Source organism: Hemiscyllium ocellatum, chromosome 37, assembly GCF_020745735.1.
Source record: "Hemiscyllium ocellatum isolate sHemOce1 chromosome 37, sHemOce1.pat.X.cur, whole genome shotgun sequence".
Taxonomy (NCBI): domain Eukaryota; kingdom Metazoa; phylum Chordata; class Chondrichthyes; order Orectolobiformes; family Hemiscylliidae; genus Hemiscyllium; species Hemiscyllium ocellatum.
The window spans coordinates 22,910,262-22,937,503 of record NC_083437.1 but is presented as its reverse complement, the minus strand read 5'-3'; the positions used below and the strand labels follow the sequence as shown (position 1 = coordinate 22,937,503).

Sequence of the window (27,242 nt, the reverse complement as noted above, 5' to 3'; positions counted from 1 at the left end):
ATCTCCATCAATCCACATAAGGAAGAGGAAAGGCAGGTTGTAAGCAAGCGGTCTATCAGATCCCTGCATGAAATAAAAACAGAAAAACGTTGCTCAGCATGCCTAGCAGCATCTAAGAGAAATGGAGTTAACATTTAAAATCGATGACCTTGCATTAGACCTGTAAATAGAAACATTTTAAGCATGAGTAGAGGCAGGGAAAGAGGAAGGAACAAAAGGGAAGTTTGTAAGGCAGGAGGCACAAGAGATGAAATGACAAAAGAGTGGTGGTAAAGGCAAAAGATATGGTAATAGGACAAGAAAAAAACTGAAATATGTATTGGATTCGATGTAAATGGGAAAATCAGACTCATCAACAAAATTGCCATCCAAAAAGAAGTCTATGTATGATTATTCAGTGCAATTTAAATGCTGGTTTAAAGACTAATTATTTTGGAGCAAACTGAAGCCCAACAGATTGGCAGTGTATGGTAATTTCCAACAGATTCTGGTTAACATTCATTGTTTTGATGCCAAGGTTTCTGCCTGAACTGCTTTTGTTTCATATGCTTCCTGATCACTTTTGAACATCACGGTTTTCATTTCCGTCAATGCCACTTGCATTTCACTGCTGCATTTTGCCATAACAACAGTGAATGTTAAACTGTGTCTCCATTTGATGTAGTGGGAAGAATCTGGGATACTAGGGTCAGAGTTGCATTAGGTAACACAAAAAGAAAATCTGAGCAGGAAATAGTGTGGCACAGAGATAGTAGCACTGGTAATAGTCTTACCTGTTGGTTGTCCTGATTTTCACTATTGGAGCAAATTAATGCTGATCACAGAAGCAGAATTGTAGTTTATATGGTGTATTGGTTCAAATCATACATGGTAAACATTTTCACCTCGCTGTTTTTGTTACCTGCCTTCTGAAGAAGGCACAAGTCTTCCAGAACTTTCCCCAAGTAACCACTCTTCATGTTGACTCGCGGCAGTAAATATTGGGTTAGGTGGGAGTAATCATGGCTATTAATCAAACTATACAAATATATTCTATTAATATATTAAATCAAAATTTGAATCAAGCTGCTCCAAATTTGAATTTCTTTACTGTATGCTGCATTAAACATGTCTAGTAATCTTGGTAGAAATAGTGTTCTAAGATGTGGTTTTCTAGTAAAAGGTGTCTGTTTATTGATTCTGTCATTTAATGCCAAGATACAGTTGTTCTGTTTTGTTAGGCTGTATTTTAATTCTTAAAAAGGCTTGCATCCAAGCAACAGTAATAACCTGCTTATTTGTAGAGAAGCAGAAGCTTTTGCTGGCTGTAGATGCGATATGTGAACCATCTGTTTGCAATGAAATGTGCAAAGATTTGGTTTAGCTCCTAGTTTCAGTTTTTTTTTCTATTTGTAAGGAAGTGGTTTGTTCTCTGTCCTTCAACGCTCTCAAAAATAACTATTGGATTTGGTATTGGTTTTGAGTGTCCTGTTGTTGTGAGGTTAGTGTGTTGGCTTTAAGTGTCCTGTTGCCATGACACTGTGCATTGACTAGGCATGTCCTGTTACTGTGAAATTAGTGTGTTAGTTTTGGATGTTCTACTACTATGAGGTTCAGTGTGTTGACTTTAGTATCATATTAGCTGCAAGTTAAGGTGTCAATGTTTAGTGTCCTATATTGCAGAGGTTAAAATGTAGGCTTCCAATAATTATCGACTCTGAATTGAATTACGTTTATTGTCACGTACACACGCGTTACAGATTACCACTTATAACACCACCAGAGGTCAGAGTTAACATTGCTCCTTATTTGTAGAAGCCAACACATCTATGTGCCAATCGTTAGTAACTGATAAGTTGGAACAATTCAGACAAGTAGATATCCATCCATATTTAGCAGCAAGGTAGCCCTTATTGCATGGTGCCAATGGAAAACTTGCCTCTCATTGAATAAATCCCAGAGCACAATCCACAGAACCGTGGAAATTTTTACACAGTTGGGCGAGGAACAAAATGCAGAAAGGGAAACGCCCTATACATAGACAAACATTCAGGGGTCAGGGAAAAAATGTATTAGAGTGCAGTTTTATTCCTTGTGGAGATGTTGAAGGCTGTTTCTCTGTACAGACCTAGATTAATAAATAGGCTGAGGATGAGAATGTTTACCACTGATAAATTATTCCAATTAATTTTAAACATTTGATTTTGTGCTTTGTAAAGAGATGGGTGAAAGGCTGCAGATAGAGGGGGTTTTAATTTCCTGTTGGAATATTTTCAGTTTCATTGGCAACAAAGTGCAAACAAGAAATCCTTTCCAGTCCAATTTGGCTTTGAGAATGATTAAGTATCAGTAAGTCAACAAATAACAGAAAAGCAAAGAGCAGTGAACTCTTGGAGCTGCCTTACAGATCTCCTTGGATCTTAGAATCCTGCAACACAAGGAGGCCATTTGACCCACTGGGTCTCTGCAAACTCTTAGAACTATTCAACCAGTTGCACTTCCCTACCTTTTCTCCAGAGGCTGCAATTTATTGCTTTTAAATAGATATCCTGCTCCCTTTAAAAGTTACTTTTGAATTGTTTGCCCCATTTTGAAACCAGTGCATTACATGGAGTAATGTCACATTAACTGGAAGTAGCAGGTGAAATGTAATGCCCTCCCCTGAAGCTGGTATAGCAATTTAATCAGACCCTGACATCATCCCACTTCCACTCCAATTCAGACTAAGATGGGGAGCTTCGTGGATGGTCTTCCCACACCAGCATCAGCTTGATGACTTTAAGTGGGCATTTAATACCCGCTTAATGGCCTCATCCACTGCCCGATGGTCTTCACCCACAACAATTGAGACTTCACCTGTGACAAGCTTGAAAAGTGAACCCTGTCCTGGTTGCTTTTTGAAATTTATTCATTCTTGGGATGTGTGTGTCGTAGGCTGGGCCAGCATTTATTGCCCATCCCAAATTACCCAGAGGGCAGTAAGTGATCACCACATTGCTGTGGGTCTGGGGTCACATATAGGCCAGACTGGATAACGATGTCACTTTCCGTCCCTAAAGGACAGAGTTGGAGGGTTTGAGCTACAGGGAGAGGCTGAATAGGCTGGGACTGTATTCCCTGGAGTGTCAGAGGCTGAGGGCTGACCTTATAGAAGTTTATAAAATCATGAGGGGCATGGAGAGTGTAAATAGACAAGGTCATTGCCCTGGGCTATGGGAGTCCAGAACTAGAGGGCATAGGCATGGGGTGAGAGGGAAAAAATTTAAAGGGACCCAAGGGGCAACTACTTCATGCAGAGGGTGGTGCATGTATGGAATTAGCTGTCAGAGGAAGCGGTGGAGGCTGGTGTAATGACAACATTTAAAAGGCTTCCGGATGGATATATGAATAGAAGAGTTTAGAGGGATATGGGCCAAATGCTGGCAAATGGGACTAGATTAGCTTCGGATATCAGGACAAGCTGGACTGAAGGGCCTGTTTCCGTGCTGTACATCTCTATGACAGATGGGTGAACCAGATGGGTTCTTCTGACAATCAGCAATAGTTTCATGGTCATCATTAGACTCTTTAATTACGCATTTTTATTGAATTCAAATCCTACCATCTGCTATGGCTAAATTCAAACCTGGGTCTCTGGAATATCCGTCCAGCAATAATACTACCAGGCCATCACCTCCCCTGATTGCAGGCTTCCAGCACGGGGAAGGAGACCCCTTGTTGTCAGGCATTCAGTCCCTGATTGAGAGGACCTGGAAGCAGGAAGGAGAGAGACTGTTGAAAGACATCCTTCTTCTCTTGATGCATTCTCTCTTTCCCCATGATTCCCTTTCACACTATCAGTCACTTGTGATCTTGGTTCCTCAACAATCCGGGCCATGACCGTCGTGTTTAACACCCTGAATCTAACACCCTGAGAGGAAACATTACGAACGTATGAATATGCGTAAGTTAATGCTCTCGCTGATAGAGGGTTATTGTTTTGTCACGCTGAGCCATATTATTTATTTATTTATATATATATGTACATGAGTGTAGTTGTGGTCTTTTTGTACTGTTTTTGGTTTAATGCATTTTAAAAATCCCTTTTTCATTAAAAATATCTTTTAAACAAAAACAATCCTGGGCCAGTGGTCAGTGTATTACTACTGGCAGCCACTGCCTGTCCTGTTGCACGGTTCGAAAGGATGAAAGCTCTTTTGTTGGGGACAGGGTTCCCAACCCTGAAGCTCTTAATCCCACTACTGCCTAATTAAGTGCTTGATAGACTGTGGATTCAGTGGGCCTTCCTAAAAACAGGTAGTGTGGGCTCTGGCTGGGTTTTCATTTGCTGGATGAGTCCCCCATCACCTGTGTTAAGTCCAAATGGGATTGTGGCAAAAAAGTTCTTCAAAAGAACATTGCTGTAGTACATCTAAATATAGTTTGTAGTTGAATTATTTCATTTCCACCTGATTTTATTTTAATTGGATTTCTATGTGGTGAGAACAAATGCATAAATCTTTTTCAGAAAACAAAAGATTGACAGTACAGGAGTGTATTCACACGATTGTGCCTATCCTAGTGCTTGCTCTTCAAATTAGTCAAAGTAAGCTTTTATGTTCTTCCTTTTCATATATTTCTCCAGTTACCATTTACACTCTGTTTACTCTCAGCACAGCAACCATTTCCTATAAAGTATACCACGGATTACAGAATATTAGAAAAATTCTAACTTCCTTTGAGGATAATTGTAGAGTAATAGAGATGTACAACTCGGAAATAGGCCCTTTGATCTAACTTGTCCATGCAAACCAGATATTCCAACCCAATCTAGTCCCACCTGCCAGCATCCGGCCCATATCTGTCCAAACCCTACCTATTCATATACCTATCTAGATACCTTTTAAATGTTGCAATTGTTCTAGCCTCCACCACTTCCTCTGGCAGCTCATTCCATACACGTACAACCCTCTGTGTGAAAATGTTGCCTCTTAGTTTTTTTTTATATCTTTCCCCTCTCCTAAACCTATGCCCTCGAGTTCTGGACTCCCCAACCCCAGGGAAAAGACTTTGTCTATTTATCTTAATCAGGCTCCTCATGATTTTATAAACCGTTATAAGGTCACCCTTCAGTCTCCGACACTCCAGGGAAAATAGCCCTAGCCTATTCAATCTCTCCCTGTAGCTCAAATCCAACCCTGGCAACATCCTTGTAAATCTTCTCTGAACCGTTTCAAGTTCCACAACATCTTTCCGATAGGAAGGAGACCAGAATTGCACGCAATATTCCAACAGTGGCCTAACCAATGTCCTGTACAGCTGCAACATGACCTCCCAACTCCTGTACTCAATACTCTGACCAATAAAGGAAAGCATACTAAATGCCTTCTTTCGCTATCCTATAATCATGAGACTGCATTCTTTATTCATAAATTGACGACCTGTTACACCACTTTTTCACATTTTTTATCTAAATACTTTTATGTTATTATAGTTTTTAATTAGATCTCTTTATTCCAAAATAAACTCAACTGTTTGGAGCAACCAAGCAAAGAGAATACTGGAGAAATTCAGACTCAGGGCATGTTTGGGAACATGGGATTGGGATGTCATAGCTATTACAGAAATGTGGCTGAGGGATGGATAGGACTGGCAGCTGTGTTCCAGGTTTTAGATATTCGAGGAAGGATAGAAAGGGAGGCAAGAGAGGAGGGGCGTGGTTATATTGATTAAGGAAAATGTTACTATTGTAATTAGAGAAGATATTTCTAAAAATTCATTGTTAAGATATATGGATCGAATTAGAAAAGGACTGATCACCTTGATGGGATTGTACTAAAGGCTCCCCAATAGTCAAAGGGAAATGAGGAACAAATATGTATAGAGATCTCAGCTATATGTAAGAATAAAAAGGTTGTAATAGTAGATTATTTTAATTTTCCAAACATTGACTGGGACTAACATAGTGTTAAAGGCTTTGTACTGAAGAATTTGTTAAGTATGTTCAAGAAAATTTTCTTTATCAATATGTCAATGTTCCAACTAGAGAGGGAGCAAGCCTGACCTTGTCTTGAGAAATAAAGCAGGACAAGTGACTGAAGTGATATTAGGGGAACACTTTGGTCCTAGTGATCATAATGCTATTAGTTTTGAAATAGTTATGGAAAAGAAGAAGCATTCCATAAAAGTTCAAGTTTTTAATTGGAGTAAAGCAAATTTTAATGGTAGGAGGCAAGAACTTTCAAAAGTTGATCGGAATAAACTGTTTACAGGTAAAGGGAGATCTGTTAGGTGGAAGGCTTTCAGAAGTGTGATAACAAGAGTTCAGAGTCATTATGTTCCTGTTGGAGTGAAAGGTATGGGTAGTAGAAATAGGAACAATGGATAAATAAAGATATTGAGTCAAGAATATTTTTTAAAAATCATAGATATAGACAGTTGGCTTCAAATGAATCTCTTGAACAGTATAAAAAGTGTTGGGGCATTCATAAGAGGGAGATCAGGAAGGCAAAGAGGGGATATGAAATAACCCTGGCAAATAAGGTTTAGGATAATCCAAAGAGATTCTACAAATACACGAAGAGAAAGAGAGCATCTAGAGATTTGGGTCCCTTAAAGATCAAAGAGGTCATCTTTGTGTTGAACCTGAAGAGATGGAGAGATATTTAAGAGTATTTCATGTCAGTTTTTATTGTGGAGAAAGAATTTGAGGCTAGAAAACTCAGGGAAATGAATGTTGATGTTTTGAAAACAGGTCACATGACAGAAGAGGTCTTGGGAAACATGAAAGTGGCTAACTCTTCAGGACCTGATCTAGTATATCTCAGGACATTGTAGGATGTTAGGGAGGAAATCGCAGGGTCCCTTGCAGAAATATTTGTGTTATGTGTTTCCACACTGTAAGAAATCTAATCTAATCTAATCTATAACTATGGGTGAAGTGCCAGATGACTGGAAAATAGCTAATGTTGTGTCTTTGTTTAAGAAGGATTGTGAGGAGAAGCTTGGGAACTATAGAAGTACGAGTCTGAATTTGGTGGTGGTACATTGTTGAGGGCAGTTCTGAAAAATAGGATTTAGATGCACTTGATTGAGATTTTTGAGGAAGTAACGAAGAAGATTGATGAGGGCAAAACAGTGGATTTTGTTTACTTAGACTTCAGTTGACAAGATTCCACATAGTAAACTAATTAGTAAAGTTAGATTACATGGGATTCAGGGTGAGCTTGTCAGTTGAGTACAAAATTGGTTTGAGACAGAGGTTGATGTGGAGGGTTGTTTTTCAAACTGGAGACTTGTTACCCATGGTGTTCCACAGGGATTGGTGCTGGGTCCACTTTTGTTTGCCATTTATATAAATGGTTTAGATGAGAATATAGAAGGCATGGTTAGTAAATTTGCAGGTGACAAAAATTGGTGATACAGTGAGCAGCGAAAAAGGATACCTAAGATTACTATGCGATCTTGATCAATTGGCTAAATGGGCTTAAAAGTGGTAGATGGAGTTTAATTTGGAGATAAATGTGAGGTATCGCATTTTGTTAAAACAAACAAGGGCAGGCTTATTCAATTAAAAGTAGGGCCTTGGGTAGTGTTGTAGAACAGGGAGAACTAGGGGTTCATGTGCATAATTCTTTGAAGTTTGCATCACATGTAGACAAGGTGGTAAAGAAGATGTTTTGCACACCTCTCTTCATTGCTGAGACCTTTGAATATAGGAGTTGGGATGCCATATTGAGGTTGTACAGGATGTTAGTGAGGCCTCCTCTAGTATACTGTATTCAGTTCTGCTCATCCTGTTATAAGAAGGACAGTATTAAGCTAGAGTGGATTCAGAAGAGGTTTACCAGGATATTGCTGGGAAAGAGGGTCTCAGTTATAAGGACAAGGTGGAACTTTTTTCACTGGACCATGGAAGGTTGAGGGGTGACATTAAATAAGTTTATAAAGTCATGAAGAATATAAATAAGGTGAATAGCAAAGGTCTTTTCTCTACGATTTCAAGACTAGGAGGCATATTTTTAAGGTGAGAGGAGAAAGGTTTAAAAAGAATCTGATGGGCAACTTTTTTACACAACGTGTGGTTCATATGTGGATTGAACTTTGAGAGGAAGTGGTAGATTTCGGTATAGTTAAAACATTTAGAAAATATTCGGATAATTACATGAATAGGAAATGTTTGGTAGGATATGGACCAAGTACAGGCAAGTGGGACTAACTTAGTTTGAGATTATGGTCAGTATGGACTGTTTGGATCAAAGGGTCCATTTCTGTGATGGGTGACTCAATACCTCGATAGAGTCATAACATTAACTCTGTTTCTTTCTCACTTAGGCTGTCAGGCCTGTTGAGGTCCTCCAGCATTCTGTGTTTGTATCATATTTCTAGCATCCATAGCATTTTGTTTCTATTCAATTATATGAAGGTTTTCTTAATATCATCTTATTTTTCTGGTATCATTCTGATGAGTCTTTGCTGTTCTCTTTACATGTCCTGAATATCTTTCCTCCAATGGGTGCAAAGCTGCCTACATCAACCTTTAACTATTATCTAAACAATGTTTTGCACAGATTCAGCAGCACCTGCTTGCCCCCACTCATAGTCAGAATTCAATTTGCTTTCTTAATCTGCAAACTCATTTTTAAATAACTCTATTTTTGAACCCTGAAATCTCTCTCTACTTCCACTCTGAAATGAGTTTTATCATTTCGGGTACACTTGCTCTTCTTTCTAATGTTTACTTCATACTTTCCTGCATTGAGCTGCTATCTGCATAGTTAGCTCTGCCTGTTTAGAAAATAAATTTTCTTGGGTTTTCCAACCTTTAAGTCATTTATTGACTTCGCTTTGATATCCAAAACAAATGCAATGCTGCATGTTTCTTTACTGGACATGTAAAATTAGGACTAAGGAAACAGAGTTAGGTGCATTTGAAGAACCTCTCCTCCATTTTGATAGTCCCAGTCTACCTTAGGTTCCTTATAGTTCCAACCACAAATTAATCAGTAATTTACTCTGAGTATGTTAGCAGATTCCTAACTATTCCCCAACTCTAACCAGATAGTAACAACCATCAATGCAAACTTTCCTGTAACAATAATTAGCTCTTTAATTAATAAAACTGTTGATGTTCCCTTTTTTATCATCATCATCATCTCTCCAGAAAATATTTAGCCCAGTTTCCATCAAGGCTTCATCATCATGGTCTTCCATCATAATCAGTGTCCACTGTTCCCTCACCTTATTTATAATGGCTTTCACTTTCTTATATATTCTGAACACATTTACTTATTGCTCATAAATGTCTTCCTCCTATTGTCTTCAGTCTTCAGCTGTTGTTCTCCTTAACCTCCCCATCCTAAAGCCCAAATTTCTGTGGCATTCTGCCTGCAGTTGATTGATTGTCTATTGATTGTCAACCATACGTTTTTTTAGATTAGATTAGATTAGACTTACAGTGTGGAAACAGGCCCTTCGGCCCAACAAGTCCACACCGACCCGCCGAAGCGAAACCCACCCATACCCCTACATTACCCCTTACCTAACACTACGGGCAATTTAGCATGGCCAATTCACCTGACCCGCACATCTTTGGACTGTGGGAGGAAACCGGAGCACCCGGAGGAAACCCACGCAGACACGGGGAGAACGTGCAAACTCCACACAGTCAGTCGCCTGAGTCGGGAATTGAACCCGGGTCTTCAGGCGCTGTGAGGCAGCAGTGCTAACCACTGTGCCACCGTGCCGCCCACTACTTCTAAAGTTTGAATCTCTCCTGTTTTCAATTGCCCACCTCCGCCCCCCCCCTCCCAGCTCCATATACAATTTAACCTTTACTGGTTAATTGCTGCTGGTTTAGGTGATCTCCAACCTTCTGAAAGATTATGCCCTGTCTGAAATTCATACAATTCCTTATAAATTTCAAATTTCCCTTTCTACACTATTTATCAAACTACAGTACGAAATAGCTAATTTGTTTCTCTCTAACTGCTCATTATGTGGCACTGGAGGTAACTCTGAGGTCACTGGCCTGGACATTCTGACTTTCAACCTAAAAAATCTTAATTCCTCAAATTCTGTTTTCAAGATTCCCATTGTTTTATTTCAAGGTTTCGCAAACATAGTTAACTAATGTAGACAGTCAATTAGCAGATGTTATTTTCTGATAGCTTGTTGAGTTTGTTAAGGAGTAAAAGTTAATGTCAGATACATTAGTTAATTAAATAAAACAAATTATACAACCATGACAACCGGGGATGATTTATTGACACCAGGGGAGAAACAGGCTGTCAGTGCTGGTCTTATTTAAGTTATGAGGCAGCATCCTGCTGTGTAGCTGATGTGTTAGGGGTCTTTTCCCTTCATCTTCGTTCTTTTCTTCTGGCCTTTCTCCCACCTGCCAGATGGGGACCGCAAAATGAAGACTGCTCTCTGCTGCCTGCTGGGTCTGTTGATGAGAACTCTCCAAAAAGAACTCCACTTTGATTCTGAGCACTTATTGTTATATCATACTTCTAAGGATGGGTTATTTTCTCTGTATCAGTCAATTGTCTGAATTCTTTGGCCAATGGCCTTGGGACTCATGTTAAATAATCATTGTCCCACCTCCATTTGAAGGTTAGTTTGCATTCTCTCGAAGAACTTAAAACTCCTTATTTTCAAAAACAATATGTTGATAATGGGTACATTTGGCACCAGATAGACTGTTGTCTCCAGTTCAGTGTGCATCCTGACATTATCCTTCCCTTTTGTTTACCCATTCAAGAATTTTGAAGATATTATTACTTGTAATAGCTGTTAAATTAAATCCAATGCTACACAGTAAAAACAAGGAAAATTCAGCTATTAAGGGACACCCAATATACAGCTCCAACCTGCTCTTCTATGAAATTCAGTGCCAGTGTGCTTACCCTGCCTTTCCATCAGGTTAGGTGGCTTGGCCATAGGAAAATTCAGAGTTACAGGGATATGTTAGTGGGCAGTGGGTCTGGGTGGGGTGCTGTTCAGATGGTCAATGTGGACTCAATGGCTGAATGGTCCATTCTTGAGCAATTCTACGCTTTCACTCACATGGTTATATCCTTCATGCTTGCATTTGGGAGGCTCCAAATAATGTTATCGATTTGTCTAAATATTGGATCTCCTCTAGCTACAATTTACCGTTTCTCAGCACTCCCTATTACCACACCATCCTTTGAGCCACTAACCTTATCTGTCATAATATCCAACAAGATCTTATTGTAGGCAATATCAAACACATCCTGCAAGTTTGACACAATAATGGCTTACAATGTGCTGCCATGATGAATGGATTGAAAGGATTGAACTCTATAACTTCATTTGGTTTCTAGCTTCAGGACTTATGACAATCTTATGTGGGAATCATAAAACTAATTAACCTTCAAATGAATAAAATACCAAAAGATTTCACTTTTTGAACATTTACTTTGATACCAGCCAGAATTAATGTAAATTAAGCCTGAGGAAAATTATGGTCAGTACAAACAATAAAGTATACTTACAATAGCAAATACAATATTTGTGATACTTCTTATACAAATGCGCCACCATGTACAATTTCATCATCTTTACAACATGGCCTCTGGCATATCATATCTCTTGTTTTTCTTATTCAATCAATTTGGCCTTCGAGTCAACTGCAACAATTGCTCCACTCTTTATCCCGAAGATAGTCAGCACCCAAGTGGTACACACTTACTGAACCTCCATGGCAAGATTTGCAAGAGTCTTGTTAGCTCAGATTTGCCAGAGATTCCTTTACCTGACATATTGAATAAACTTCATTAACCAGCTGGTCAGCTCTGGCAAAACTGGAATTTAATGATCACAATCTACGATCTAATCCTTTTCTCACCTGTCCTACATTGTGCGCACAGTCCTTTGTAAATGTGCCTTCTTTGCTCTTCTCCTGTTGTAGTGCCTTTTCTGTAGCCACATTTTCCATATTGTACTGTTTCTGGGTCAGAGGTCATCACAGGCTGAGCCTTGGTTCAGGCTAGGCTGTACTTAATCAGATTCCTTCTCATGGTTGACCCCTCACTTGCAATGAAGAAACAGAATCCAGTTCGTATTACAGCCTTGACAGGAGTAATCATGCTCAGTGGCTTGTTTCAGAAGACAAATTATTCAGGACATTTTTCTTGTTTTTTTTTTATTTCTCTTTCCTCTTCTGAAAATCCTGCATTCAGTAAGGTACTGATTTCACAGGCACTAATCCTTGATTAAGTGTAGTTACAGAAGTGCCAGTCACCCTCAAGTAGCTTGTCCAAATGACCAGTTTTATGAAGGAACCTAGGCAGTGAAAATAAGAAGGTTGCTCAAAAATAAAAGACAATCCTTTCTTCATCCATTGTCCATATGCATGAACTTGTATAGCTTGCTGTATACTGTTGAAGAAGATGGATTTGAGTTGATTTATTTCCTTCTCAACCTCGTGTTGTGGAGAACAATATTTAATTGAGAAACCAGAGTGACGTTGTCAAACTGTCCATTGGCAATGGTAAGAATTGGTGCCCAAATTAAAACCTATCAGGATAAAACCAAGACCCGCAGGACAGAGCACTAGAGAACTTCAAATAAGGTGAGGCAAATCAGAGCGTAATGGCACCGAGCTTTGGTTTTCGAAATCTGTCAAATGTAGGAGAAAGGAGGATTGAAGCAAGTTAGGATTTTCTCAATTTTGAATTCTTTGGGGAGAAATAGTTTAGGAGATGGTGAAATGATTCTGCATTTGAGTTCAATGAGAATGCAAAGAATTGGAAGAGCATGTAAGATTTAAAGGTTGGAAGGAATTTTTCTAGGAACATTAGCTCACATTATAGACTCCACGTGAAAGGCTGCCCACAGTACAAGAGATCAGAAGAAGGACCAAAATCCACAAGTAAAACAGTGCTGGACACCATGTGAAAGGTCATGCCTCAGTAACATTGTGAAATCCGTGCTAGAGGATTACTTAGCTACTCACAGTTCTGACTCCACTTTAAATTAAACAGAATTCATAAAACAATAATGGTTTTAATTTTAACAACCAAATATGCTAATAGCTTCTTGTCAATTATTCTGTCATGGACAATTGGTTAGTAATAGACCAAGCTGAGTCATGAAGCTGGAAAGAATATCTCAGTCACACGTGAGAAATTGCCATTTGAGGCACTGCACCACAGCAACAATTGATAGCTCCAGGAAAAATGAGAGAGAAGCATAAAGATTGAGAATAGAAATCAAAGACTTAAATTTTTTTGATTTTCAGAAAGTGATTGAGTGAGCAAAACATTCACCCTTTGCCGCTGGTCACTTCAACAGTGAGTAGCATCAAACCACAGTAGTGGCTTCTCATAATTACTTGAATCATGTAAGATATGATTCTTTAATTTAGCTTAATGTGAGATATTAATGAATAGTTACATTAATTATTGAAGCTAAGTGTAATCTAATAAATATTTTTGGACACAAGGAAGATTTAGGCACTTTCCATCCAGTTTGTTTGGCAAGTGAAATAATTAGTTAATGAAATGAATGTGGCAGCCTGGGGAAATAGGATTCAATCTGTACATGGAACAGCTTGTCTGCATGCCTCACTGAAACTGTCATCATTTTCTTTCAGTCCCTGTGGCAATCTATAGTGCCTTTCCATAAAACAAATTATCGAACAGCTATCTTCCTGAGAAAAGACCATTAGGCCCATCAAACTTTCTCCTTTCACAGCCCAAGTACTCAATTAATCTCCCACCAAAACCCCCGGTAAAACTATGTAATTTTAATCTGTGCTCCATAGTACAGTCCCTTTCTACAACCTAAGGAGAAGTTGCTTCCTCAGGGACAGGACCTGACCCATTTTGTCTGTCCTATGTAATATAGACGATCTGCTCTTATATTTATATCCTTAGAAAGTTGTGCATAAATATTTCCTGATATCTAAGGACAATTAAACCAAAGTTTGGAGTATTCATTTATCATTCTCTCTCATTTGGACCATTCAATCTTAGACCCCTACCTTTACCAGGCAGAAATCCCCATTCGAACAAAACAGAAACACTGTTAATCTTATATATTACCTTTAAGAGTGTATGCAGCTTTATAACCTACATTCCAAACAGAGAGTATTTCAACTTCTGATTGTAAATACATGTACAAAACGTAGAAATCAGGAGCAAGAGTAGCTATTCAGCCCCTGAAGCCTGTTCTGCCATTCATAAAGACCGTGGCTAATCTCACTGTAATCTTGCAAACACATTCATGCCCATCCCAATAATTTCTGAAACCCTTGCTTAACAAAACTCTGTTTAACTCTACCTTAAAAAATATCCCAAGGAGTTTGCTACCACCAGCTTTCCAGGAAGAGCGTTCCAAAGGCTCACGATTCGCTGAGATAAAAAAAATTATGTAATCACCGACTTAATTGGGCAGATCCTAATTTTTACACAGGGACCCCCAATTCTAAATTCTCCCCATTGACCTTGTCAAGATCACTCTGAACTTTATGTTCCAATCAAATTGCCTGTTACTCTGCTAAACTCCAGAGTATACAAGCCTCACCTGTCCAACCTTTCCTCATAAACAACCCTCCCATTGCAGATAATAGTCTTGTCAACCTTCCCTGAACTGCCTTCAGTACATTTATACCCTTTTTTCAATAAGATGATGATAATGAGCACTGTACTCCAGATGCAGTTCCATCAGTGCCCTGTATAACTGAAGCAAAACTTCCTTACTTTTTATTCAGTTCCCCAGCAGTAAATGATAACTTTATATCTATTTTCCTAATTAAGTGCTGCACCTCCGTAATAAGTTTTTACTATTAATGCATAAGGACCAACCAGATGCCTCTGCTATCTGATCATGATTAGTACAGCATTTCCTCTTATCATAGCCCAAGTTCAGTGCTCCAACAAAATAATTCAACACAATCACCAAAATATTAGAAAATGTTTATTGGAGATTTATAGTAACTTGAAATCACATTCATGTAAATGATCACAACAAGGCAAAGATTTATGCAACAAAATGTATTTTGAACATCATATTTATGTTATTAAATAACATTCTTTGGGCACCTTTATTCATAAAATTATAATAAGATGCACTTGTACGTAGCTTCTCCTGGATTGTAATATTTGACACAGTTTGATATTGGCAGTATAAAGTACAAGAAACAATGCTCAGGTGTTGTTTCAATAAGTTGCATTTACAACTTTGTTTTTATCTACCACACAAGGTACCCTTCAGCATTTTTTTTTCAGCACATCTTTACTAACAGTATAAAGTTTAGAAATTCCCAGAGTTTTGAGACACTAGAAAAGTTGACAGGCAGCTGATTGAAATTTGTGTCTCATTGGCTCTTCCTTCAGAATTTCCATAGGGATTTGTGTGCCTGCTCCAGCATTGCTGAGGAAAATGTTTCCTGATCTCTGCATGGATCAGACAGCAGGCAGTACCATGCTCCAGTTAAGCTCATCCTTTTTTTTTCAAAATTTCTGTGTTACATTTAATTATGGCTTGAAAGACGCCGCTATTTAATGTCATTCAGCAGAACTGGTGACTCAACACTACCACAAGTATTTTGTTGAATTGCCTATTGCAAACAGTTTAAATTAATAATGCACTCTGAACTTGAGCGAAATGTTGTATGATAAATAGAATCAGTTTCTAACATACATGTATCCTTTAAACCCTCTATTTCTCTCTGCCTTTAAAGTCACCTCCATTTTGACCACATCTTTCCTGGTCATCTTACTCAACACTCAAAGCTGTTTGTTTTCCAGTAAAACATACTTTTTTCTTACATTATTGCTGCTTTATAATGATCAGTTGGTCTTACATACACCCACAGCAGCAATGTAAAAGAACTTATTTATGTTTTGAAGGAAATACAGCAGGCTTTAACCTGAAATATTGTAGCATGGGATAATCAACCAGACGCAAGTCAATCTTAACCCATCATGACTATAATAAATCTGTGCTTTTACTGCACAGTCAGCACCAGAGTCATTTTGGTCAATGGCTACTAAAAGGGAAAATTGTGAAACACAGTGAGGAACAATTAGACTGCTGCATGGGTGGATGATTCAGAAAACACACTCTCTCCCTGGTATGGTGAACTGTGATGTCCTTATATTGAGAATTGGCTGGCAGTGATTAGCTGGACTCACATCTGTACATTAGCTACAGAGGCAAGGAGCACATCCCAGGATTAATCATCAACAAAAAATGCAGATGGTGCTGGAGAAACTCAGCAGGTCTGGCAGAGAGAAGCAGAGTTAACATTTTGAGTTCAGTGACCAGTGAAAGGCTAATGGAATGCTGGTCTTTATGTAAATATATAGAGGACTGGAGTGTAAGGGCACAGGAATTATGCTGCAACTATACAAAACACTGGTTGGACTTCACTTAGTAGACTGAGAGTATTATCTGGGCATCAATCCTTAGGCAGGATATATTGATCTTGGTTTGCAAGAGTGTTATCTGCACTTCAGGGGTTAAGTTTTGAGGAGAGATTGTACAAATTAGGCCTGTACAAATTCTCTAGAATTTAGAAGGTTTAGGGGTGATCTGGTCTAAGTCTTCAAGATATTAATAGGAAAAGTCATGACAGATAAACTATTTCCACTGGTTGGAGATAATAGAACTAGGGGACATAGTCTAAAAATTAGGGCCAGACCATACAAGAGAGACATTAGGAAGCCCTTCAACTACAAAGGCAGGTTGAGATTTGGAACTCTCTTCCAAAAATGGCGGTTGATGCTAAATCTACTGTTAATTTTAAATTTGCAATGATAAATTTTTGTTCCTTAAAAGTATTAAGGACTACAGCTCAAAGGCAGGTATACAGAGTTAGGCCATAATCCCGTTTAATGACAGAACCAGCTAAAGGGCCTGAATGGCCTAATCCTGTTCCTATGTTGCTACCACCTTCCTGGAGCAAGAGCAGAAAATAGGGTCAGGTTAGGTTGAGCAATAAACAAGGCTACAAAGTGACTGTTCAAGATGAAGTCAACTCTATGAGTGGACCTCATAATATGATTGAGTAAAAAGTGAGGTCTGCAGATGCTGGAGATCAGAGCTGAAAATGTGGTGCTGGTTAAAGCGCAGCAGGTCAGGCAGCATCCAAGGAACAGGAAATTATGATACCTGAATGCAGTTCTCCAGGCACTGTAGATGAATGACTGGCCTAGCTTTTTGAAGGAACCTGAAAACACAGACATGTGACTGTGGTGTTGGAATTCTTCCCACTCATCTCCAGACTCCCCTGTAGGTCAACTGGACCAACAAATAGGATATTCTAAGCTGTGCATGCCTGATTTTAAACTTTAGCAGCACCCTTGCATATAGGTGGGGACTCTGCATCTTTCAACTTTAATGAGTGGTTCAGGTTCTCAGTGTGTGAAGTGAGTATATTTTCTGTCATCAGTGGTGTCAATAAGCAAAACTCTTTCATCTTTATAAAGTATTCCTTTTGTTTTGCAGGTAAATGGACATTTAGATTACATGAAGCAAATGGACACAATATTAAAGGTTGTGGGTGTAAAAACTAAGGATTGTCACTCAGAGGACAAATGGAATCTTGGTCCCGTTTTTAACACTGGAGAGAATTGTACAGAAGAAGGAAAAGAAGGAACTAAAGATGACTTAAAAATAGATCCTGCCAGCAAGACTGAGTCATAAGCAGCCAATACTCAGTCCTAATTCCTTAATGGGAGATGATCTTTCAGAGACAGCAAGAGGAAATCAGCATTTCCCCCATCCAGAGGCTGCATCACCAGTTGTGCAACCTACATTTGATCATGAACTTCTGCTGTTGTGATGTAAAGCCTTTGAGGTCCCTCAAGACAGATTGCAAATAATCTAACCATCCTGCGTCTGAAAAGAAAATTTTCATTACGTGTATTCAAATGTCAGAAAAATGGATGGATACGCCTTCAAATCATGGAGAATGGGAGACCGCTGCACACCATGTTTGCTGTCAAAAGAGATTAGACCAATAAGTGATTGTTGCTTGTGTTCTGTAAAAATCCGAAGAGCTAATTAACTAATATAATTTAATATTGGTCAGAAATATTACTTAATAAAAAACTTCTATAACATCGTTCTATTAGAAGTGAATTGTCAACAAAAAAGTTATCATGTTCTCTCTGATCTCTGTCTTGCTGGTACTCTCTGGGTTACAGAGTCACTTAGATCCCTAGATCTGTGCTGAGTAAGCTGGTCTCAGTTGGGATTCTGATTTGCCTTGGTGCCCTAGAATAAGAGGATGGTACAAATCAGGCAGGGTCCTCATCAATCACTAGTAACCTCTGGTGGAAATTGTGTTGCTTTGGTGATTTGTTGTACTTGGTACTAAAAAGGACTCGGATGAGCAGTTGAAATGTGTTGGAATGTGAGACTTTTGCAGATTTAGAATTGTTTTGTCAGTGCAAACTGACTCGGCTGAAGGGCCTCTTCTGTACTCTGAGATTTTATAATTCTATTATCTTTTAGCCAGTACATGCATTTGCCTTAATTCCCCTAGAGTGCAAACATTTCTAATAAGGGTTATGAACTTCACAGCAGTTGAGGGTAAGAATCACACGGCAAGATTTCATGTTATTCATGGATTCATCGCAGAACCAGTTGTGTATGAGATAAGCCATTTAGGATTGACACAAGGAGAAATTTCTTCACTCAGAGTGTATGGAATTCATTGCCACAGAAAGTGGTTAATGCCAACATGTGGAATGTTTCCAAGAAGGAGTTAGATGTAGTTCTCCAGGTTGAATGGATTAAATGCTATGGGGAGAAATCTCGAACAGGGTACTGAGTTGCATGATCAGGTGTGATCATATTGAATGGTGAAACAGGCCAAAGGGGGCAATGGCATACACCTGCTCCTATTGTCTTTATTTCCCTGTTACTACCGTGTCCCAAATTGCCTTTGCACCAATTATTGTAGAAGTGTGTTCTGTAAGGCAGTGTGCCGCTTGGAGATGTTTAGGCTTAACAGGATTGAACCTGACTCAAATACCCCTTTGTTTGAACGTCTGCTGTGATATTATGATCCCTCGGATAAGAAACTCATCATCATCTGGCTACATGCATCTTAAATTGGTGTTTCCAGAAGAGGAAAGGTGATGTTCTGAGCAAAGCTCATTGTACCTGAAACATTAACTCTGATTTCCCTTCACCAATGCTGTCAGACCTGCTGAGCTTTCCCAACAATTTCTGTTTGTTTCTGATTTACAGCAGCTGCAGTTCTTTCGGATTTTTTTTAAGAGGAAAGGTGATGTTGGTACAATAGATACATTAGGAAATCAGAAAATATTTGTGTGAATTAACAGTTAAAATACACAGAAATCTAATCACAATTGAATGGGGGACAGGTGAGTAGGGCTTGATATCCAAGGAAGAGATTATCAGATTGCAAATAAAAGTGAGGTCCAAAAATATGGGTGAGACCGAGAACGACTAAATATCATTTCAGAGAGGCAGAAGACAGATTGTGATGTTGTACACTGTTTGCAAAAGGTGGCAAATAAGTGCTTGGGCTTTTGATTTCAAAGGGAAAGCGATCAGCAATGCTCAGAGATTCTGTCACTTGCTTGTATTCATTCTGAGCTCGAGGGGAGAGTTCCAAACTATTTGCAAAGTTGGTTTGACCTTCGAAGGGCTCTTTGCACATTTATTAGAAGCAGTTTGTTTCACAGGAGTGTGGTACCTGTGGGAAGTCACAACTCAGCCATGCTTCCCACAGAGATACAAGGACTTCAGTGCTTGCAACAGTCGGGATGAAACTGAAGCAAATTCTTGCCATGATTCCCAGACAGTGCTTGCAGAAGTGTTTGTGAAATTTGTAATGCATGAATGAGACAAATTCAAGTACGACCTGGTGTGCTGTACACCTTAAATGTGAAACGTCTACACCAATTTGAACTATATAGATGGATAATTATGAATGTTTTCTGATGTGTAAGTTGACTTTTCCCCACCTATTTCTGAAACCTGAAAAATGGTCTTTGGTTCAGTCCGACTCTTATATGCAGAAGCTTGATGCAAAAAAAAAGAATTAAATTGACAAATCCTAAGGAGTACTATTCCTTTCAAACATAAAACGTTTTCAAATATAACAGTGAATTAACCACCTCACCTCACATATACACGGAAATCCGTTCAGATGTGGCTTCAGAAAGCAGTAAACAAGATGAAGTCAAGGTGCTGAGGATACTGTCACTGACAGGTCAAATGTAATGAGCTGGTGATGTGTGTATCAGGGAGTCCTTTTGCAACCAGAGAGTTGATTATAAGATGACAAATATTTAACACATTCACGTGACAGTCTCTTGTCTGATAATTTAACAGATTTTAAAGTAGATGGGTATAAAAAGTACAAAATGAGATTCGTTACAATTAACTTTGCAATTTCAGTATAAGCTGTGAAAACACAATGGAACAGCGAAGGAAGAAATGTGAATTTACTGTACTGTACACGATTGTAGCTTGGCTCAGCTCATTGGAATGAATTCAGTCGGCGTTATCTTCTCTCACTATATACAGTATCAGAAATGACTGTGGACAGTGGCGGAAATATACCAAGAAAGTCAGAGAAAAGGGCGTTTTCTGACCCTTTCTCAGCTTCTTCAGGATTCTGGACTTGCCCGAGCCATGGGTTGAATGGTGAATTGCTGGCTGTTAATGAAACATCAGACTGAAGCGGATAACTGGCAGTGTGTCCATTTGACATTGGTTTTATTTGGGTCCGTTTGTGCTGAGCTATCAAATTTAATATATCCAAAACGAACCCAACTCAGAAATACTGGGACTTCAAGAGCTAAGAAAGTGAAAGCATTAGATGTGTTTAAAACTGCCACGAGGAATAAACCCACAAATCAACATCAGACTGTGACCCATGGTCCAATAACAATCCCATCTACTGAAGAGCGAAATCCCAGACAATAACGTGCCTTTTCTCTCTGACTTGCTGTGGCTCCGGTGCTCTGTTGCATTCCTATCCTGGTGGTTTTTACATGAAGATGTTTTTCCTTTGAAATCACGGAGATTTGAGGAGTTGGTAAATGGTGATATAATTTCTTACCACATATGAACAGATTCACTGGGGGGCTCTCTCCAGTCCATTGGGGAGGGGGCTGTGTCTCCAGTCCATGGGGAAGGGGAGGCTGTCTCTCTGGTCCATTGGAGGGGGGGCTATGACTCCAGTCCATTGGAGGGGGGCTATGACTCCAATCCATTGAGGGGAGGGGAGGGGAGGGGGGTTGTGTCCCCAGTCCATTGGGGTGGGGAGCAACTTGCTGTCCGTGGGAGGGGTCACTTTCTAACTCTCTGTCTGTCTCTCCAATCTATGGGGGGACAGGCTGTCTGCCGTCTCGAGGAGGGGGCTTCTCTCTCTCTCGCTCCATGGGGAGGTGGGCGTTCGAGTCCTTTCTCCTGCCCACAGGGCGGGGGTGGGGGAGCTAATGGGAGATGGGTGCTGTCTCCCTGGGGTGCTGTTTCACTCAGCGGGCTGCCCTGGAGTTGTACCAGAGGTCTGAGGCAGCTGCCTGGTCTGGATCTCACTGACGGTCCGGTCTAGGGCAGGGCTGGCGAGTTCTGGATCGGGGTTGGTTGGGAGGGTGGGGGAGGAACGGACCCCATGACTGGGTGGTCTCTAAATGCGCCCCTAGACCATCGGTGTGTTCAGCGGGTTACCCTGGAATTCCTGGTCAGTGTGCTCCAACTCGAAGAGCTGCAGTGAATCCTCTCCGGTGGCCTCCATCTCCTTCTCCCCGGCCCCTTGCTGGTCCTTGCCGGCTGCCCGGAGGATGTGTTCGTTCACCTGGATCACCGACTCGCCCGAACCTGTCTCTGGGGCCGGGCCCAGACGCGGGCCGCTGTTGGAGTTTCTCATGGACAAGGAGACGACACTCGGTCGCCGCTCCCACCAGCGGCGGCAACAGGGCAAATACTTGGCCATGGCCCGCTTGAAATCCCGCATGAAGAGAGGGTAGATGATAGGGTTCATTGTGCTGTTACAGTAACCGAGCCAGGTCAGGACATCAAAGAGAAGAGCAGGGATACACTCACACACCGCCTGGAGGCAAGACAAACACAGATCAGAGACAAAACAAAGCTACCAGCTCCAATCCTCACACAAAAACAGAAATAGCTGAACTCCAAACTTTAACACTACCTCTCTCCCCACAGATGCTGCCAGACCTACTGAGTTTCTCCAGCCCTTTCTGTTTTTTTTCGTTCTGATTCCCTTAGTTTCAGTTCTTAGTTTCAATTTAGCTCCAGCCACTGTCAGGGGAGCTGGGAAATTCCTGCACAGTCCTAACACTGCAGCCACCTGGGATAATGAAAATGGACAGACTTCTGCCAAGTACACACACAAACTCTGGCGATAGGAATGAGCTGTTCATTTTTCTTTTCTTTTTTTTTCTTTTTTTTTCCCCAGCACCCATGGTGTGTCTGTGTGCAGGTGTGAGACGCAGTGAAAGATACAAAGTGTACAAATCTTTATTCAATTTCCACCACCAGGAAAATAGGAAAACAGCCGAGTGGCCTGTGAGGAGCAGTGCCCTTCACATCAAAGGGCAATGCTGTGTAATCAAACAGGGGAGGGCAGGGACTAAACCAAAATAGAGTTGGAGGGGGAAATGAATGAGCTGTTCATTCATAGTCTGCCTTGTGTCTGTTGGGAGTTCAACGGTATTTTTTCAAGCACAAAGACAGAAGCTTTGCCCGGGGCCCACTGAAAATGTTCCCTAGTAGGGTGACCAAACGTTTGGAAATTAACCCCCCCCCCCCACCCAGCTCAGCGAACAAACCTACACCCAAAACAAAGACAGAAATTGCTGGGGAGACTCAACTCCGTTCTGAAGGAGGGTGACTGAATTTTCAAGGTGAACTCTGCTTTCTCTCTCCAGATGCTGCCAAAGCCGCCGAGTTTCTCCAGCAATTTCTGCTTTTGTTTCCAATTTCCGGCCTCCGCAATTCTTCGGGTTTTTTTTTCAAATAGTTGTCCAAAGCCAGCGGATATCGGAGAGAGACTGGATTTGCGAAGTTGGGGTTGCTAGAATTTGAGGCTGTTCGAAAAATCTTTCCAGAATATTCGTTGATCTTTGCTGCAAGGAAGCTGGGAGCCAGGAATTCTGTTTTGGGATTTCGGGGAGAAATTACTGTCTGCTTTCACGACTTGACATATCGTTTTGTAAAGTCTTGGGGACCCGCTCCGCATCCATGACGGCTCTTGTACCGCGGTGGCAGTGTCCCTGCCTCTGAGCCAGGAGCTGCGGGTTCAAGTCCCGTCATAACAGGTTGATTTAAAATACACCTGCCGATTGTCCCTGGGCCACATCCCGCTTTGGTGTCAGGGGACGTTGGGGACCAAGCAGTGATGGCTTTGTAAGTGACAGAGAGAGATAAATGTAGAGCAAGAGGGAGCCAAGTGTGCTCTCAACACAATAACAGACAAAGGTGCGAGACAGAAACACAGCGAGATTGGCATTTGTCAAACAAGGAACTGTGACAGTCAATGCCAAGGAATGGCATTATTCCCATTTGTGATGCCAGTTCTGTCTAAATGTATCCCAGTGCCAGTGAATGTAACATTTACGATTGACTTCCCATCAGCCAACCCTCCCACGGCCTTTAGTTAATGAGTCAGCCGAGTTTCTTATTGAGGACCCTGAATGAATTTGGCTAAATTACCTTCTCACCCCCTGGCTGGTGGTGTACTCTGGACCAGCAACCATCTTACTGCTGGGTGAGATATTCTTAAGCAACCGGTCCAGATGTGCTTGGACACACTTATGAAGGTGAAATCGGACTTGTTGTCTCAGAGGTGGGGACACTACCCCTGCACCAAAAGAGACCCTAAACCAGACACTTGGTTTGCAACTAACCACGTGGAAAGTAGCATTCTTCAAGATCAACTTTAGGCTCTGGGTTATTGTTGGTCCAGTTGATATTAAAGCGTTCCCCTCTGCCCAGTCCTAGCGAAGGGTTATGGGGTGGAGAGGACTGGAATGCTAAGCAGATAAGGAGAGCACAACTTTGCAAGGAAGGTTCCCCTGTGGGTTGCCGAGATGGAGAGAGCCGCTCACCTGTGTTACATTGGCTACAAAGAACGGCAGCCATGCCACAAAAAACATTCCCAGTAAGACCCCCAGGGTCAGGCTCGCCTTTAGAGCCCTCTTACTGTGCTTGGTGGTGAGTTTTCTGCTGTCGCTGGTTCTGGCTGATGGATTCTGAGTTCCCCGGGGCTGGAAATGAGAATAGTGACAGAGTGTGAGCGAGAAATACTTTAGACATGGTCATTGCTGAAGGCAAATCATAGTCAGGTTTCAATAGGTGAAATATTGTCTACTCTATACAAATCTCCAATCAAAGCCAGGATTAACATTCCAAATTAATTTCGGAATTTCGCAGATGCAGCAAAAGATTTTTCAAGCACGTTTAGCACAATTAATGTCTGGGGGGAATGGTCAGACCTGATTGTGGCAGCAACTGGGTCACATCTGCCCAGATCCAGGGTGACCGGTCCTGAGAGTGACCGGAACTGACCATTGGCCAGAGCAGTGACCGGTGGAGAGTGACCTGTCCTGAGGGACAGCCAGTGCCGAAGCGGATCCTGATCCCGCTCCCAGTCCGCGCTGCTGCTCCCGGGATCTGTCGCTGTCCGCGGTGCTGAAACTCAACCCCAGTCTCCGCGGGCGAGCGCTCCCGGGCAGACCCGAGTTCCTGGCGGCTGTTATCTGAATGCCGTTACAGTTTGTGAAGAACAACATTAACCCCATCTCCAACTCCCTACCCCCCCCCCCCCCCCCCACACACACACACACCCACCCACCCACCCACCACGAATGGCCGCTGCTGGTTGTGGAAGCAACTGGATTCCCAGGAAACCTGCTGGAAGACGGGAACTGATGGAGATCCCAATCTCCTTCCCAGAAAGTCTGTGTCAAAGAGCTGGGGGCTCTGTCGGAAGCGATCAAACCCAACCTGGAGAGGTGGCCCACACTCTGCGGTTTATTGCCGGGACCGCGGAGTGGACAAAGAGGCGGCTGTTACCTGCGTTGGCTCATCAGAGGTGGTCGCCACGTTGGTGGTGAGGGAAGCCACTTGCACCGCTTGCCTCTTGGCCGCCAGCAGGATCCGGCAGTAGGTGAAGGAGATGGCAACCGAAGGCAGGAAGAAGGTGAGGGACGAGGCGATGAGAGCGTAGGGGAGGCTGACCAGGAGGCGACACTGAGCCGCCTCCTCCCGCAGCTCCAGCGTGGAGTTGAGCGCCTGGGCATCAAAGTCCATCTCATGCCAACCCATCTCGATGGGCAGGAACGAAGCCAAGGCGGCCAGGGTCCAGGTGGTGAAAATGAGGACGAGAGCTCGGCAAGAGGTCATCCGCAGTTTGTATTTGAGAGGGGAGATGATGAGGAAGTATCTGTCCAGGCTGATCACACACAGGTTCAGGATGGAAGCACTACAACACATCACATCAAAGGAGTACCAGACCGAGCACAGCTCACCCTCCAGTACCCACCTCCCGTACAGTTCGTTCAACATCGCCGGAGGCATCACAACCAGCCCCACCATCAAGTCAGACATGAAAAGGGAAACCAGGAAATAATTAGAAGTGTTGCGGAGAGAGCGTTGTGTGAAGATAAGGAGGATGAGCAGAGAGTTGCCCGCTGTGGTCAGGATGATGATAAGGCAGAGACAGGCGGCGATCCACTGCCTGCCCTCGGGAGCCGCCTGCTCCTCCAGCCCGGGGCTCTTCCCCTCGGCCATGCGGAAAGGTGACTGGAGACTCTGAGGACCACAGCAGGAGCAGCCTGGGCAGCTGCCCTGGCCATCGGGCAAGAGGCCGAGGTGACATGCAACACTTCCAGCTGCCAAGGATGGCACATAAAGCCACACAGCGTGTCCGCTTTCCAGTGGCAACTGCGGGCTCCGAAACCCGGAGACTGGAGAAAAGTAATGGTTGGCACACACACACACACACAACACACACACACACAACACACACACACACACACACACAACACAAGACGCCGGGGGTCTGAGCAGCGATGAACAGAAACGACTCTATTTGGCTGCAATTCACAAATCCTCTGTTACTGCTTCAATTCCAATCCAACTACCTCAAGGCTTGAACTTGACATTGAGCATCTGATCTGTTAGAGAGAGAGAGAGAGAGAGAGAGAAAGCAACAGCTTTGACTGTTAGAGAGACATTCATTGGCCAAGATTGTCTTAAATAAGCAGCACCCCCAAACTCGTTCACTCCGAGTCTCAGGAGAGAAAGTGGTGGTGGCAGGAATTGGCTCACACGTACATGTATTTTTGTACAATCTTGGACTTCAGTGACACAACCATTTTCAGACATTCATTAATAATCCCCATCTAATTAAACAATCAGGAATGAAAATGAGTTTGTGACATTATCCCGCTGAGACTCTGAGGGAGCGAAGTCCCAAATAATGGTCATCAAGGTCAAGAGGTGAGACCAATTCACCCTCTATCCCAGAACAACTCCACAACTAATTCATAAAAAGACAAACACAGCAATTTAAATTAACCCAGCGGACACCGGAATCCCGTTTCTCTCCCTGTCTGCTGCTAGGCTGCTCTCTGAGAAAAAAAGATTAGCTCGTAAATGTAGAGCTGATATATCGGACTCTGCACTTGTCCAGTCCTGAGAGTGGCCTGTACTGAGAGTGACCACTCCTGAGAGTGACCTGTACTGAGTGACCAATCCTGAGAGTGGCCTGTACTGACAGTGAACAGTCCTGAGAGTTGCCTGTATTGACAGTGAACCGTCCTGAGAGTGACCAGTCCTGAGAGTAGCCTGTACTAAGAGTGACCAGTCCTGAGAGTGGCCTGTACTGAGAGTGACCAGTCCTGAGAGAGGCCTGTACTGACAGTGAACAGTCCTGAGAGTGACCAGTCCTGTGAGCGGTCAGTCCTGAGAGTGGCCTGTACTGAGAGTGGCCTGTACTGAGAGTGACCTGTACTGAGAGTGACCAGTCCTGAGAGTTGCCTGTACTGAGAGTGACCAGTCCTGAGAGTTGCCTGTACTGACAGTGAACAGTCCTGACAGTGAACAGTCCTGAGAGTGACCAGTCCTGTGAGCGGTCGGTCCTGAGAGTGGCCTGTACTGAGAGTGACCTGTACTGAGAGTGACCAGTCCTGAGAGTTGCCTGTACTGAGAGTGACCTGTACTGAGAGTGATCAGTCCTGAGAGTTGCCTGTACTGACAGTGAACAGTCCTGAGAGTGACCAGTCCTGCGAGCGGTC

General features: G+C 42.0%; 2 protein-coding genes across 3 annotated transcripts in view; one reads left to right on the top strand and one right to left on the bottom strand.

The window, feature by feature from the left end:
- tmco4 (transmembrane and coiled-coil domains 4) overlaps nt 1-18,057 on the top strand; it is a 112,065-nt gene extending 94,008 nt beyond the window's left edge. For both annotated transcript variants that reach the window (XM_060852001.1, XM_060851999.1), the window contains exon 14: nt 17,443-18,057. In XM_060852001.1, the coding sequence (XP_060707984.1) occupies nt 17,443-17,640 (198 nt within the window). In that variant the 3' untranslated portion in view covers nt 17,641-18,057. The remainder of the gene's footprint in view (nt 1-17,442) is intronic.
- A 3,565-nt stretch (nt 18,058-21,622) lies between these two features.
- htr6 (5-hydroxytryptamine (serotonin) receptor 6) lies at nt 21,623-25,734 on the bottom strand. Its single transcript, XM_060851935.1, has 3 exons — nt 25,018-25,734; nt 24,051-24,209; nt 21,623-22,033 (listed from the first exon to the last, which is right to left on the bottom strand). Exons 1-3 carry the CDS (start codon nt 25,732-25,734, stop codon nt 21,623-21,625), a joined length of 1,287 nt encoding a protein of 428 aa, XP_060707918.1.
- Between the last annotated feature and the right edge of the window lie 1,508 nt (nt 25,735-27,242).